Source organism: Sinocyclocheilus rhinocerous, unplaced genomic scaffold, assembly GCF_001515625.1.
Source record: "Sinocyclocheilus rhinocerous isolate Xijiao unplaced genomic scaffold, SAMN03320098_v1.1 scaffold1095, whole genome shotgun sequence".
Lineage (NCBI taxonomy): Eukaryota > Metazoa > Chordata > Actinopteri > Cypriniformes > Cyprinidae > Sinocyclocheilus > Sinocyclocheilus rhinocerous.
Window position 1 is genome coordinate 147,695 of NW_015628319.1, and position 16,954 is coordinate 164,648.

Below are 16,954 nucleotides of genomic sequence, written 5' to 3' on the forward strand. Positions count from 1 at the left end.
TGCTGGTGCACGTTTACCAAACAGGACCCGTGCAGGCTTTAAACTGCTTTGCGTCTCTCCGTCAGATAACCTCACGTGCGCGATGCGTCATTTACAGGTATTTCCCTAAACCGCCGGCGCCACACAGATCATATATTTTTCCGCCAAGGGGTGAGAACTTAATGATTACTAAAACGATTATTTATTTTTGATAATTATTATTTTATTTCAGTTAGTTTTTCAATAACTGTTGTTAGTTTCGTTTCGTTTTAGTTGTTGAATTATTTTGCCATTTTTATTTTATTTCAGACCAATAGGACTTCAGGAAAGGTTGGAAGGGAAGGAGTTCCCATAACGGAGAAATATCTCCGTGATGTCTCGTGAAAGCTCGAGAGGGAACTAACCAGTGCTGAAACAGGGAGGTTTCATGACCCTTTAAAGCCCTGAGCGGGACTGTGTTCTTAATCCCGCTCCTGCTGAATTTCTTACCATTACTGCCTGCTCACGCAAACATTATAATATTGCATCATGTAATTTTCGCGCATCAGGGAGCCGCTATCAATATGCGGAGTATTTAATAATTTAACAGTCTTTAACAAGGGAGAAAAAAACATACATAAGCCCAACAAAAAGAGAAAACACTCTGATAAGAGTGCTTTCCAACACGCCTTCTCACTCGCAAACAGAATGAAAACCATGTTGTCAGTGTTGCAGTACTTCAGATCTATGACTCCACCTGCAATTTTCTCCCGAATGAAGTGGTATTTAATGTCATGTGTTTGGCACATCCGTGAAATTGAGGATTGTTTGCCATGCAGATAGCATTCAGATTGATTATCCTCAAACATCACTGATGGTCCAGCTTGGTTGATCTTTAGTCATCAGTTGTTGCATCCAGACTGCTTCTTGAGCTGCACTTGCCAATGCCATGTACTCAGCTTCAGCAGTGGAGAGAGCTACACACGTCTGTTTCTTGCTTCTCCAACTCACAGCTGCTCCACTGATTTGAAACATATATCCTGACATGGACTTGCGGTCATCTTGGTCTCCAGCCCAATCTGCATCAGAGAATCCAATGCATTCTTTTGGCTTGTATAGCAGACCTAAATTCAAGGTGCCATTTAGGCAGGGCTGTACATGAACTTTTTTTTTTTTTTTTTTTTACATAGCACTGGTGCTACAGAGGTTGAAAGTTTTGTAGCACAGGCCATATTTTGCAAGTTGCCGGAGCAGTACAGCCAATCTAATTTCCCTATTGTAAGCCAATCTAATCTAATCACGAACTGACTGACAGCTGCCTTTAGTGGAGCCTTTACCGATTACCTCATTGCAGACGTGGTAATTAATATTGTTATTTAAATACGACAGGCTCATAACTCGTAAGATATGGGAAATACAGTTGCAAATGGACTTTGCTTTTTCATTTGAAATTTGGCAGTCACTGTGTGTTCGCGAAAATAAAAAACGAAAACGTAATGCATGATTTGCAATTGCATTTGGATTATGTCACAATTTATGCGTCCACATACCTGTATGGAATAGGCCTACATAATTGAAAAAAAACAACAATTTGAAATTACTTTTAAAAATGGTCCTGAATATTCTTCCATAATGCAACAAGTAAATCAACTGCAGAATGGCTTTAATCCCTTTAAGTTACTGTTTTAAATTAAACATAAGAAAAGAGTGCTGTATTTTTACAATTCAAAATCTGACATATAGAAATCTTAAAATAGGAAAAATATGCACTGTATAATTGCAGCTAAATCTCCTGTAAGTTTATTTTGGCAATGATATCATATTTTACTTATCAAATAAGGGCACATACATATACATACAGTAGGCTATATCTCAAAATCTCAAAATGCATATATATACTAGAACCGAAGTACTGAAAAATCGCAGTGAATTTAAACTACAGTATTGAAAGATTTTAAAAAGATAAAAAAAAATAAAAATAATTATTGCAGTTGAAGGAAATTAAATTAAGGCTGTTGAAAGAAAAGTAGTCTATAATCTTTTAAGAATGCAAATATTTCTAGCTAAAGTTAGGCTAGATTCATTAATGTTGTTAATATTGTACTACTAGTACTACTACTACTATTTTCCAGTTCCTCAAAACATAAACATTACTTGATATTTTTAAAAACTGTGTTTAAGTTTTTAAAAAATACATTAAAGATGCCTATTTATTATCTAAATTAACTATATGGTTGTTCTCCTGATGAAAGACCTCTCCATCTTCCCCCTTTCTCCAGCTTATTCTGCTGTCACTCTCCAACCTCATGTTCTTCAGCTTTTCACTTATCTGGAAGACCAGCAAGAAAGAATCAAATAAAATCTGACACTTCATGTCACATATACTGTATATGCCTCATATAATCTGTAGCCCTAAATAACAACAAAACCAGCAATAATAATGATGATTATGATGATGAGTGGTGCTTGTTGGGTTTAAGATAATTTAATACATTCTTCTTCATCATTCTTCATTCTTTCTTCGAGTGCATATACTGTACTTGGCAAATTGTGTTGTTGCACCAGAATTTGACAATGAACACTGTTTAAGGCAGATACAAACCTCATTCAGAATGGTCGTCTGTAGTGAAGGATCTTTCAATACGTATTTTCCATTACATGTGACTTTTAATCTCACAATTTGTTTTCTCTTGCCATCTAGAGAAATACATGAAGTTATGCTCAACATAGAAGATACATCAATGAAGGAAACATATTTCAGTTATTTGTGATATCTGTTGTAAGAGTGAAACCATTTTACCCTCCCCCCTTCTGTTGTTCGTAACTATATATGATTAATTATAGGTGTTGCATGATGGGGAGTGTACAATTTAGTTTTTTTTCTTCCGTAGTTTATGTATTCACTGTATATTGTGGGTAGGGTAGTGATGGGTTGCTGTATGTACAGTAATCTTAATCATTTAATTCTGTTGGGGAAACTCACCTCCATAGCAGATAAATGGCTGCTGTAGATCACAGCTGTAGTGAGCCCATCTGCCAGAGTTGTTTCTTGACATCGCAACACAGTCACCAGATCCTGAACTTTGGGATGGTTGACCTGCTGCCCAGTGTCTGAAGAAGCAGCTCCATTTATCAGACCATTCCCAAGAGTCCAAGAACAGACCAATCCAGATGTAATATCCAGATAAAAGAATTTGATTTATCTGGTTATTTTCTGTAGAGTTGTGGATGGTGGGCAGGTCTGTATAATGCTGTCTGCAGTAGCTCTGAGCATCACTCCACGTTTTTACGCTGTGTACCAAGATGTATCCAGAATTTCCTATTGAGAGACGCAAAGAAAGTATCAGTTCTCAGCACTTCTTTTTCAATTAAACTGCACAATGATAGATTTTAAATAATGAGAAATTCACCATAGCACACGAAATATATATTCAAGTCACATAACACATCATGCCAAGCCCCGTAAAATATAGCAGTACAAAATCCATCCTCATTTGGCTGTCCTGAAGCCCAGTTATAGTACTGAGAAGTTGTGTTTTCTCCATCAGACCAAACCCAGCGTGTCTGTTTCCCCCTCTTCAGTCCAATCCACACTGATCCACTGTATCCAGCATCCACTACATTTACCAGCCTGTTCACATCATCCATGCTGTCTACAGTAGCCAGATCAGTGAATCTCTCTCTGCAGTAACTCTGAGCCTCTGGCCACGACATTGCTGTATTTATATAGTGGTACGGACGAGAAAGACCAGAACTGCTCCAGAAGAGCCCTGTTAAAATCAACATTTTAAACCATGTATATGTAAACACATCATCATAAATACAGATTTACTAATAGATACATACATTTACAAATTATCACACCAACCTGACAGCAGAAGCAACACAAACAGACTCCTGTCCATGACTGCTCACACAGATCCTCTCTGCTGGATTCTAAGAGCGGATCAAACACATCATCCATTTTCTGTATCACAAAATTAATTAATAATAATTATGAAAATTTTTGCATTTAGATACAGAAGGACTTTGCCTGTTGAATATTAAAAACAAATGAACAAACAAAAAATCTGGTTCTCCATGTCTTCCATGCAAATCTACCGTTCCTGCCCATTCCCAGACTGGATCTCTTCTCTCCACTTTGCTTCAATTGCAGATTCTATTATTAGATTTGTCAGTATTAATATTTTTATGTTTAGATTTTTTTGGGGGGATCAAACTGTAGCACCGTGTGTCCCAACCAGACACGACGCGATAAAAAGTATCTTTTCCTTCTAGTTTTTGTCCTAAGTTCAACATGATGGTTTATATTTTTAGCTTCATTGCAAGGCAAGTTTACCGTATTGGCCCGAATATAAGACGACCCTGATTATAAGACGACCCCCCTTTTTCCAGATGTACCTTTTGGAAAAAGGCTTTTTAAAAACCAAATCTTGTTTTTTCTCAGTAAAACACATTTTGTCTTCAATTATTTTCATATTGCATATTTTTCCTATTTTAATTTTTGTTTTGAAAGTATGGTAAAAACTGGTAAAATGTACCAACAATCACATTTAAAAAATATACACTTTTTGATATACCATAAAAAAAAAAAAAACAGGTAGCCCGTCTGAATTAGGACATTTAGGCTATCCATCTAATAGTAGCCTTTACAACCTTTATAACATGCATTACATTAAGTATTTCATGGCACACTCGTTTTATGCGTATTTGGCGCCACCTATTGTTGTGGGTGTATTATTGACATGTCAAAGTCTAGACCCTGAATATAAGACGACCGCGTTTTTTCAGATGTATTTCCAAGAAACAAAACATCGTCTTATATTCGGGTCAATACGGTATTTATATACCAAATTTGCTTGGTGCTTTACATAAAAATGAGAAAGAAAATACAAGGTATTAAAAAAGTAAGAACTAGAAATAAAATAATTTAAATTAGAATTGATTACCAGGAGATAAAAAAGATAATTAAATGGCGTGGGGTTAGGGGTTAGTCAGTAGCATGTGGCTATGTGAGTGGGAATTTGTAAGTAAATGTAATTAACATCAAAATAAATTCACAAGAGCAAGTATATTGTTTGCACGTTTATTTACATTAAAGGCAAAATAACTGAAATAATAAGAGCACAAGTATAGATCTGGAACTTCAAGTCTGTCTAAATATAATTTAGTAATTGCAATGTCTTCTATATTCTATAATATTCTATAATATTACAATATCATAGCACAACAACAGTGATCAGCAATAATGATGAGCCTAATACTCACAATAAAAATAATAAGGTCATAAAGATCATAACACAGTCTCGGAGATAAGAAGTGGATTATCATTCACCAGAAATGTTTGTCTTTTCATCCCGAAATGCGAGGCAAATGTTGGATCACAATAATAAGGAACCACAGTTTCCACAAATCCCTTCACTCGATTGGGATGTTCTCTTTTATTCTGGAGGGCAAGGGCAGTGACTGTAACATCAAGCGTATTTAGCAGTATTAAACACGTATTTATACCAATTTCATCAGGCTCCGAAAATTCTTCAAAAAGAACACAAAGAATGGCCTTCTCAGCTGCCATAGTTTCAACTCTTGCATCATCAGAAAAGGGTGTTCAGCGCACCACCGTTTCCGTTTAAAAAAACGTTTTGCTGGATATAGGCTAACGTTACAGCAGTCGGCTCTTTTAACACAGACTTTTAAGAAGGGATGGATGTTTGCTTCAAGTGACAGGCCAGGTAACTTAAGGGAAATTATATTATCTTACTGTATGTGTGTCGTTTTATTTACGTTTTCTAACTAAAAGCAACCAAAAAGCTATTTTAAAGTGGTTAAGCAAATAATAATAATAATCGGCAGGGATCCCCAGACCAATACAATTAGTGTGCCTCCTCTATTTTAAAACCCACGAGCTGCCACTGCAAAAATGAGCTGGCTACATATGAGGCTAGTAGCCTTGATTTTAGCCTTAAGTTCCTGTAGCTTAGGCAGTAGCTACTTAATAACAGTAGCATAGCACTAGAAACACTAAGGTAATGGGTTTGATACCCAGGAAATATGAACTGATAAAATACACAGTGTAAGTTGCTTTGGAAAAATATGAATAAATGTTAATGATATCAAAAAGCTTACAAGTGAGTGATTTAACCTTCCACAATACTATAAACTTACAAAGGCATATTGTACATAACTGTGATTAATTATTAAAAATAAAAGTGAGACATAAGCTCTCCAAGAGTTCTCTTATTACCTAAATAAATGACGGTTAAAACCTTCTGCCTGACAATACTTCCACCTGATGGCCGGAACAGGTACTGCAGGGGAAAGCTGGGCACAACCTAAAGCTTGTTGTTTTAACTCCACTTGGGGTTCAGAGTATTTATTTGTTTCACATTAATTTCACACGTCTGATACAGATATGTGGTTTTGTTTCATTAACACATATTCGTTTTTATTTACCCCAAAAGAACATAAGTGAAATGTAACAACATGCCCCACTGTTGTAACATCTTATCTAATCTAATTAAAATATGCATGCAATATTTTTATCAATATAATTTTTTTATTAAAATGAAAAAAATAAACAAATGGCTATATAGGTCAAAACAATGTGGGCAAAGAGATGAATAAACACATTCAGACATTCAGCAAAATGGAGCTGAACACACAGCAGTAAGAATATTTATATTTATATTTATTGAAATAATGATTTCTGAACATTCAGGTTCTCCTTATCTACATTTTTTTTGGCTGTTTCTCAAAGTGCCGTCAATTATGTGAATTAAATTGCTAACCGCATGGAATATAGAATAGAGATTTTCATATTTTATGCTGTTTTTTTTTCTATATGTTGAGATGCCAGCTAGAAAATACACTGAGTTTCATCATGCTAGCATGTGTGGGAAAAGGCTATTTAAACCTATACAGCGAGCAGTCTACAGTCTGTACAAAAAAACGTGTTAAACTCACTAAAAGCAAAAGTGTAACATTGCAGCAGTAAATGCTGCACAGGCTGATTTTGTGTTGATTTACATGCAAGACATGAGGAGCTTTGATATTCAGATAGCTTATTCTCAATATGTTTTTGCATATTGTATCACATCCACACCAGTAACAAAATGGCTCATCTTGAAGATATTTTGACTTTGGGATTTTAGTAAAAAACACAAAAATGTTTATACTTAAAATACCAAATCATCTTAAGTGTAGCAAAATATTTCATGTCCCACGTTAGTCAATTGCTGGGCACAATCAAAAACACTTTTATATTAATACACTGGAAATTATTAGCAAGTAATGGATGCAGTTGCTATGACTCCACTAATAGAAAAGATGGACATGCACAAATTTATTGTTCAATATAATTATTCTTCAATATAACCATCTTCCTAACTACACCCACGCAACCCTCACTTAATGCTTTTTAAAATGGAAAAGATGTAAAACTGGCAAAAAAATAGTCAGGGGTCCGGTCCCCGTGTTTCTCCCTCTCACCACCAGAGGTCGCCATCTCCCGTCCTCCCGGACTCCATTCCCCAAACTCCATACACCTGTTCACTCATTACACCCTCAGCTGTTCCCCATTGTCACAGACTATGTATTCTCCTCTCACTCACCACTCTGCCTGGCTGAATTAATTGTAATTGTCTTGTAGTTGTAAATTATTTTTTGTAGGTCATGGATGCAAGCACTTTCTGTTGCCGTATTTGTATCCTGGTCCTGTTCTTGGTTGAGTTGTTTTTCAGATCTAGTTTGGTCTGTTTCTGTTTTGCTTTGTCTGTTTTTGTTTATTAAATCTTTTTTCACCTGCACTTGGACCCAGACCCTGTTTTTCCAAGGTGCTCTCTTACCAGACCGTGACAAACATATATTTTTTCTTAATTTATACAATAAAAAAATAAAAATGAAAGAAATGTGTACTGTGCAAAAATCTGGGCGCATTTGATGAATATTTATATGTTGCTTTAGTGTGCCAGAAGGAAATTTTAGATTACCAAACATTCTCTTTGTGAATACTGCAATTATTCAAAGAGATTTTTGTATGAACAAGACAATTTAAATCTTTCAGTTGACTTAAGTTCTTAAGTAAACCAAATCAATATTAGGTGCAACCACTATTTTCCTTTAAAAAAGATTTTTTCCTTTTGCACAGAGCAAGAAAACCTGCTGATTCAGATTCTTCTAGATCTGTAATTTATGATCCACTAACATAAACACAAATCAAATTATAGCTAGATGTGATCTTTTAATTACCTGAAAAAACGTTTTTTTTGTCCTGTAAATCCTTTATATTTTTACACTGAGACTTTCACCTTCGACTGACACCTGAGGAGGGTGGTGGTGATTTCACCCCTGTAGCTCATTTCTTATTGGTTAAACTGATGATGTTATAACTCACCCCATATTTTAACACTCCCTGCTCTCTCCAGGCAATTTCACATAAACACGCCTCTAAACAGTCTAAATGGGCGGTTCTTGGCCAGAACATAATAAGCTGCAATGTGGACCAGACCTTTAGCCATTTAGTCTAACAAATTTGTTTATTAGATGTATTAGCGAATGTGTTAATGCTTCCAGCTACAAAGCACTCTGCACCATTTAACACATTTTACTACATTAAAATTTCATAGATATTCTCCCACACCAAATTGTACTTCTTACATTTAAACTTCAAAATTGAGTTTCAGAATGAGATAAGGACATTCAGTCAGCACCATAACATATATTCTCTCAAAGCAAAAATGTGAAATGCCTAATGTAAAATTATATGCAAATTTTTTGATGACAAGACAACTTTGATATTCAAAGTGCTCATTTTCATTTGTTTTCATTTTTGCATGTTGTCACTGGTCAGAAGATCTTATCCTAAAGGGATCATGTAGAAGATATTTTGACACTTAAGGTCCTTGCACACTGAGTCTGAAATTTTTGTATGCATTTTTTTGGAGTTTCGGAAGCAGTATGTAAACGTGATTGACACAATGTGAGGTCGTATTTATTTTTTAACATGCGAAAACTTCGGTGCAATGACCTTGAATCAAAACACTCCATTAGTTACACAACATACACAGTATGTTTGTTTCTCTCTCTCTCTATATATAATTATAAGTTGATTCAACATACAGATCTTGTAAAAAAATCAACGTTGATTTACGTTAAGTGTTTTTGTTAACCTTTTTCAACCATTTAGCATTAAACATTTTTTCAACGTTGTTTCAACATTGAAACAACTGTCATTATTTCAACCATATTTCAACGTTGAAGGTTGGTCATGTGCCGGCTGGTTTTCAACCATTCAGCATTAAACATTTTTTCAACGTTGTTTCAACATTGAAACAACAACTGACCTTATTTCAACCATATTTCAACGTTGACGGTCGGTCATGCCGGCTAGGTTAGATTTCAGAATAGGTTTCCTGATCAAAATATTGTAAAATGCTAATAAAATAATTATAATGATCTTAAATAGGGGTTAAGACTAAACGCCAAGAAAAGTGTGCTTTCTCCATTACAGAGGACCACTTATCTAGTCGTGGTGTGGGATTCAACCACGATGCAGGCAAGTTTGTCCCCTGCTCGGATCGAGTCGATCCTCACGGCAGCCGAGAGAGTGAGAGAAGGCCAGTCAAGTAGTTTCAGAAACTGCTGGGTCTGATGGCAGCTGCGCCCAACGTGATACCTCTTGGCCTGCTGTACATGAGACCCCTACAGTGGTGGCTCAAGACCAAGGGGTTCTCCCTGAGGGGAAACCCGCTTTGCATGCTCACAGTCACGCAGAGGTGCCTACGTGCCTTTGGAATCCACCTGCTTTTAGTAGCCCCGCTCTGGCCGGGCCGAGTATGGTTCTCGGACCTGAATTCCCTTCTTGACTGCTCTCCATGGGAGATTCCCATCAGGAGAGACCTCCTTTCACAGGCGGAGGGCATGATATTCCACCTCCGCCCAGAGTTGTGGAAGTTATGGGTGTGGCCCCTGAGGGGGCACAGCTCGTAGCTTCCGGTCTCTCAACCGAGGTTGTTGAGACCATCCTCCAATCCAGAGCTCCCTCTACAAGGAAACTGTACGCCTTGAAGTGGAAACTTTTCACTTCTTGGTGCGGAGACTGCCGGCTCGACCCAGTTAAATGCCCAGTTAGTACAGTGCTGGAGTTCCTGCAGGCCCGCTTCTCCGCAGGGTTGACCCACTCCACCCCGAAGGTCTACGTGGCGGCCATTGCGGCCTACCACGCCCCTCTCGGTGGTCAATCAGTGGGCAGACACCCCCTAGTTACACGTTTCCTCCGTGATGCGCTGAGGCCTCTGGTACGATCCCGCGTCCCCACGTGGGACCTGGCTGTGGTGTTAGAAGCTCTCTGTAAGCCTTCGTTCGAGCCAATTGAGGAGGTCTCTGATCGCCATCTCACTATAAAGACTACCTTTCTTCTGGCGATATCTTCTCTAAAGAGAGTTGGGGATCTGCAGGCCCTCTCAGTGGCCCCTTCTTATCTTGACTTTGGGCCCGGCATGGCCAAAGTGTTTCTGTACCCTCGAGTGGGGTACGTCCCTAAAGTCCCCTCATCGGCACCACAGCCTGTCGTACTCCAGGCCTTCTGTCCTCCTCCCTTCCGGGAGCCAGACCAGCAGAAGCTTAATTGTATGTGTCCAGTCCACAGAGCTGCCCTGTGGAGACGGGCGGACCAATTGCTTGTTTGCTACGGTCCCCCTAAGAGAGGTCTTCCAGTTACTAAAAAGACACTCAGTCGGTGGATAGTGGATGCCATATCCAGTGCTTATGAGTTCTCTGATCTCCCCTCGCTCGTTCGAGCCAATTGAGGAGGTCTCTGATCGCCATCTCACTATAAAGACTACCTTTCTTCTGGCGATATCTTCTCTAAAGAGAGTTGGGGATCTGCAGGCCCTCTCAGTGGCCCCTTCTTATCTTGACTTTGGGCCCGGCATGGCCAAAGTGTTTCTGTACCCTCGAGTGGGGTACGTCCCTAAACGGACCAATTGCTTGTTTGCTACGGTCCCCCTAAGAGAGGTCTTCCAGTTACTAAAAAGACACTCAGTCGGTGGATAGTGGATGCCATATCCAGTGCTTATGAGTTCTCTGATCTCCCCTCGCCGTTAGGGGTCAAGGCTCACTAAACCAGAAGTATGGCGGCCTCCAAGGCCTTTCTAGCAGGTGACTCCATGCAGGACATCTGCGACACTGCGGGTTGGTCCATGACCATTACTTTCGCCAGGTTCTACGGCCTAGACATGCGAGCCACTCTTCTGTTCTCTCGCCCTAACTACACACACGGGGCAGGGATTTGAAAGTCTGGCGGCGTGGGCATTCTCGTTCCCAAAGCACTTCGACACAGCTCGAGTTCCTGAAGGGGAATGTCTCCAGGTTACGCATGTAACCATGGTTCCCCGAAGGGAACGAGACGCTGCGTCTCGGTGCCATACTTCCAGCATCCCTGCCAGTGCTTGCTTCATTCCTAGAAGCTGACGCTGGTTCCACCGCACGTGCTTTTAAGCTTCCTGGTCGATGACGCCACCCGCCTATGACGTCTCACCCTTCCATTGGACTGATTACACATGTGATTCAGAGCGTGGTCACGCTGAAGGCATTCCCAAAGCGCTTCGACGCAGCGTCTCGTTCCCTTCGGGGAACCATGGTTACATACGTAACCTGGAGACGTTTTCAACCGTTCAGCATTAAACGTTGTATCAACGTTGTTTCAATGTTAAAACAACAACTGACCTTATTTCAACCATATTTCAACGTTGAAGGTCGGCCATGTGCCGGCTGGGATTATTGAAGCGCAACAACAGAAACATTTTACATTCAATGTTTTAGAAAATGAAGATACACACGAACAATGAAACATCTTAATATATACATTTTCCTAACTTTTGAGTATGTTAAACTTATAAAAAGATACTTTTCTGTACTCTTTTCTGTCATAAAAGAAAATTTTTGTCAAAAAAGTAAAAAAAACCTGTAAATTTTCAGCTAAACATAAACAAATATATTTACACAAATCCTGAATTCACCATTGTAGCATGAAAAGCGTGCTTTATTTGAGCATACATAACTTATCCAAAATCCTTCAGCAGTCAAAGCACAATTATATGGATCACCCCATGGATCTCCAGCACCCCAAGCATTGTACTTTGCAAGTGTATCATCTCCATTAGACCAAACCCATCATTTATGTGTCCCCTTCTTTAGTCCAATCCACACTGATCCATTGTATCCACTATATTTACCAGCCTGTTCACATCATTCATGCTGTCTACAGTAGCCAGATAAGTGAATCTCTCTCTGCAGTAACTCTGAGCCTCTGGCCACGACATTGTCCTATATGGTATTGACGAGAAAGAGCAGAACTGCTCCAGAAGAGCCCTGTTAAATTCAACATGTTAAACCATCTATATGTGAACACATCATCCTAAATACGGACTACAAATGAGCACACCAACCTGACAGCAGAAGTGGCACAAACAGACTCCCCTCCATGACTGCTCACACAGATCCTCACTGCTGCATTTTAAGAAGTAATGACAACTTACCAAACAGTGTAAACTAATTTGTATTCATTTGCTTTCTCCCCAGATTCACAAAGTTGTAGTTGTAACACTACAGAAACATGGTCTTTTTTGACTTCATGCTATTTGTGGTAATCAAATGTCTTGCTAAAAGTAATTATACCATCTCCCATCATCACCCCCATTTCATTTTACACATTTGAATAAAAAAAATCAAAACATAAGAGATATTTAATTCACCACAGAAAATAAAACTGGAAACAAATATGGAAATGCATCAAACATAGGCTAACAATTCTGTAAACATAACAGACAGTGTGGGTGGCAAATGTAGACTGTACACTGTCCTATTCTGTGCAATCATTCTGATTTTAGCAAAAGTTACAACCCTTGTCTGATCAGACATGATATTTCAAATGTTATTAAACATGTATAGCTAAAATGCTTTTATGGATCTGATATATCAAATTCAAGATTCATATATGACAACACCTGTCATTTAATATCCATTAACACGATCACAAATCAAATTATGGCTAGACGTGATATTTTAATTTCTTACCTGAAAACGTTTTTTCTTTTTTTTGTCCTGTAAATCCTTTATATTTTTACACCGAGACTTTCAGCTTCTACTGATACCTGAGGTGGGTGGTGGACACGTTAAAGCACCCCTATTATGGATTTGTGAAAATTACCTTTCATGCAGTGTGTATGTACTAAACTGAGGGCCAGTTATTTAATATGTTCATACAGTTCTTTGTATATGTGTAATGGTTAATTCACTGTTGTTATTTAGTCAGGCATCAGTCACACGCCTATTGTTAAGACCCAGAAGGTGCAAAGGACCCGGATGCCAACGCAGTTTAGTACAGTTATGATCGCCATTATTATTACTGGCGCGAGACGATCCTAACGGTGATGATAATGCCAGTTCTCCCGCAATATTGAGTAATCGCATGTGTGCGTGCATCAAAGAGTAAGTTTGTTGCTTCATTATACTGTGTTTACATTTGATTGTGAATTAGTCTTTTAAGACGTGCTTATCGCATCTGCCGAGCACATGTGTCTGTAAGCTAATCTCTAGCCAATCTTATACGATCGCTGTAAAGACGTATTTTCAGTGTTAATGTCATAACAAATGCAGATATTATTCATTTGCATATTGATGTTTTATCAGTGTGTATATTTATACTTTATTATTGTTGTTTCTCTTTCTAGAACCACACTCAATTAAAACTGTTCAAGTTTGCAATGAGTGGTCTATGAGTGGTGTGTGCATCTAGCTCCTCCTAAACGGACATCACTTAAGTTAATTGTTCTGATCGGACAATTTTTGGTGGTTGCCACCGGGTATTAATTAGCACCTAAGAGCTGAACAATTCTTTACATAGTCCTTCGAGCCGGAATGGGCAACTTCTGAATTAATATAATGTCCATACATAGTGAGGAGATTAGTGATGCTACAGTTCGCTCCCGACGCCGAACGCAGATGCCAAGGTACCTTGATGACTATGAGGTGGATTATGTGCCAGAGCAGCGATCAGTACACACACCCTCAGACCACTCCAACGTAGGAGAACAGCTAATAGGGGCTACAGGAGGCCCATTACCGCCTCACAACACCCTGGTTGCTGGCATTGATCACTTTCCTGCCTATGAGGGGAATCCACACTTCTCACCTGAAGCACTGCAGATGCGCCTCAAGGATCTGGAGAAAGAGAACCGTCAACTCAGACGAGACCTCAGTGAACACTCTACAGCTCACACTCCAAGATCATTGTCTCCATCTCAAATATTTCATTCGCCTAGACATTTGACGCGCAATATAGAGAATCGAATATCTACCTCAACGTCACACCACAGAGTAACGTCAACAAGAGATCAAAGAGATCCACGTTATGAAGGAGAAAGGTCAGTGAAAATCAGTGAGGATAAGTTGCACGCAGAACATCAACGTGATAGAATAGATGAGATCATTCATGAGCTTCAGAGGATGAAAGCGAGTTCCAAGCAATCCAGATCAACTTCGCCAGAGGGCTGATCATGCTGATGAATGCTACCATCACCCAAGGCGTCCATCCTCACACTATTACAGCCCTACCTCCAGGCGACAGAGACCATTTGTGCCTTATTGTTACTCATACCATGCAGGCCCTAACAGAAGTCTATGGGCAACCCCATCAACTTGCACTTCAACGCATTGCTGTTCTGATGGATGGACCCAGCATAAGAAGTGGTGACACCAGAGCATTCAGGCTTTTTGCACTGAAGGTGCGGGCCCTGGTTGGAATGCTGGATCAGTTAGGAAGTCCTGGACATACAGAACTGACTTGTGGGTCTCACGTCTCCCGCCTCCTAGCTGACACCAGAGTTTTTGCACTGAAGGTGCGGGCCCTGGTTGGAATGCTGGATCAGTTAGGAAGTCCTGGACGTCCTGGACGTACTTGTGGGTCTCACGTCTCCCGCCTCCTAGCTAAACTACCTCACGATCTCAGAGCAAACTTTAAGAGGTATGTCAATCCACTCAAGACACCTATCCCTACCTTGCTTGAATTTGCAGAATGGTTGGAGTATGAGGTGAGGGTGCAAGAGGACGGTACCCAGTTCAGTATTGACCCTGGTAGAGAGAGACAGAGCTTCCGCAAAGACCAGCAAAGAGTGCCTAAAGGATCACACAAATCTACTGCCATCTTCCATGGAAGTGAGCAAAGTCCAGTTTCTAAGGCTGAATCGGTTCACCGGAATACAGTTTCTGAGGTGAGATCACTAGAGAAACCAAAGAAATACTGCCCCTTCTGTAATACAACTCAGCACTATCTCAATCAGTGTTCAAACTTCAAGCTGCTGACCAAAGAGCAGATCGTTACATGGATCAGATCCAATCAGAGATGCTGGAAATGTGGGCGTGATCACCAAGCAGGTCAGTGTACTCTTAAGGCGAAATGCAAGAAGTGTCAAAGGAGACATCTAGAAATTCTGCATGAGGCCAACAATGAAATGAGTGCTAATGCTACCAAAGAAACAGGAGAGATCACCCAGTCTACCAGCACCACAATAGAAACTCTGTATGTCGATCGACCATCTGGCAGCAGTAGAGTGTTACTGAAATTGTGCAGAGTCATCATACGCAACGGAGACTTTACACTGGATACATATGCACTACTAGATGATGGTTCAGAGCGCACAATACTTCTCCATGAGGCAGCTCAGCTACTCAACCTCCACGGTAAGCCCGAAGACCTGTCTCTTCGCACAGTGCGCCAAGACATCCGCATTATCCATGGCTCCACAGTATCATTCTCAGTGAGTCCCGCTACACAACCAGATCGCAACTTTGCAATCAAAAGAGCCTTCACAGCTGAGGAGCTTGGACTAGCACCTCATTCCTACCCAATTGAAACGCTCCAAAAGAGATATTGCCATCTCAGACGCCTACCTCTTCAGTCAATTGACCATGCGAGGCCATTACTGCTCATTGGGTCAGATTACCCACAACTGATCACCCCCGTTGAGCCAGTTCGGTTGGGACCCCCCGGAGGTCCAGCAGCTGTGAAAACTCGTTTGGGATGGACACTCCAAGGTCCATCAAAGTTCCTTGAACACATACCACACACACAACAGTGCTTGTTCACTTCTGCAAGCCTTGCACCTAATGATCTATTCAGTCAAGTTGAGCGGTTGTGGCAGATGGACATCTTGCCCTACCAAAATGAACGGCTTGTGACAAGGTCAAAGCAAGATGCAGACGCTATGCGCATGCTGGAGGAGAAAACAATGAGGGTTGAAGTTGAAGGTGTGCAAAGATACGCTACCCCCCCTCCTGTGGAAAACCAGTCCTCCACCTCTAGCTGCTCCAAAGGAAGCAGTACTGCCTCATTTGCGAAGGACTGAAAATCAGCTGGCACAGAGCTTTGAGAAATCCCAAGTGTACAAGTCTGAGATGAACAAGCTGCTAGAATCAGGCTATGTGAAGAAAATTCCCAAATCCACAGCTGTACAGACTCCAGGATGGTACATTCCACACCACATGGTCCACCACAACGGAAAGAACAGGATCGTATTCAATTGTTCTTTCAACTTCCAAGGGCTGAGCTTGAATGAATATCTTCTTCCTGGGCCAACTCTGGGTGCGACCTTGCTGGGAGTACTTCTCCGTTTCTGAGAGTATGCAGTAACCATTAGCAGCAATATAAGGGGGATGTTTCATCAGGTGCGTCTCCTACCAGAAGACCAAGCATTCTTGCGATTCCTGTGGCGAGACCTGAAACCAATCAACGCACCTGATGTCTACCAGTGGTCAGTGTTACCATTTGGTACCACGTGCAGCCCGTGCTGTGCAACCTTTGCTCTTCGGAAACATGTTGCTGATCACAGCCAACCAGACAGTGAGGTACGAGTATCAGTAGATCGTTGTTTCTATGTGGACAACTGGTTGCAAAGTGTTCCCTCTCTTGAGACTGCCAGACAATTAGTTGATGACATGC

At 40.2% G+C, this 16,954-nt stretch overlaps 1 protein-coding gene across 1 annotated transcript in view; it reads right to left on the bottom strand.

Moving 5' to 3' along the window:
* LOC107737397 (C-type mannose receptor 2-like) overlaps positions 1–3,744 on the bottom strand; it is a 12,028-nt gene extending 8,284 nt beyond the window's left edge. The window contains exons 1-4 of the mRNA XM_016548886.1: positions 3,369–3,744; positions 2,942–3,277; positions 2,561–2,655; positions 2,213–2,287 (exon numbers count right to left, since the gene is read on the bottom strand). Coding sequence (XP_016404372.1) covers positions 2,213–2,287; positions 2,561–2,655; positions 2,942–3,277; positions 3,369–3,744 — 882 coding nt within the window. The remainder of the gene's footprint in view (positions 1–2,212; positions 2,288–2,560; positions 2,656–2,941; positions 3,278–3,368) is intronic.
* Positions 3,745–16,954: the final 13,210 nt, after the last annotated feature.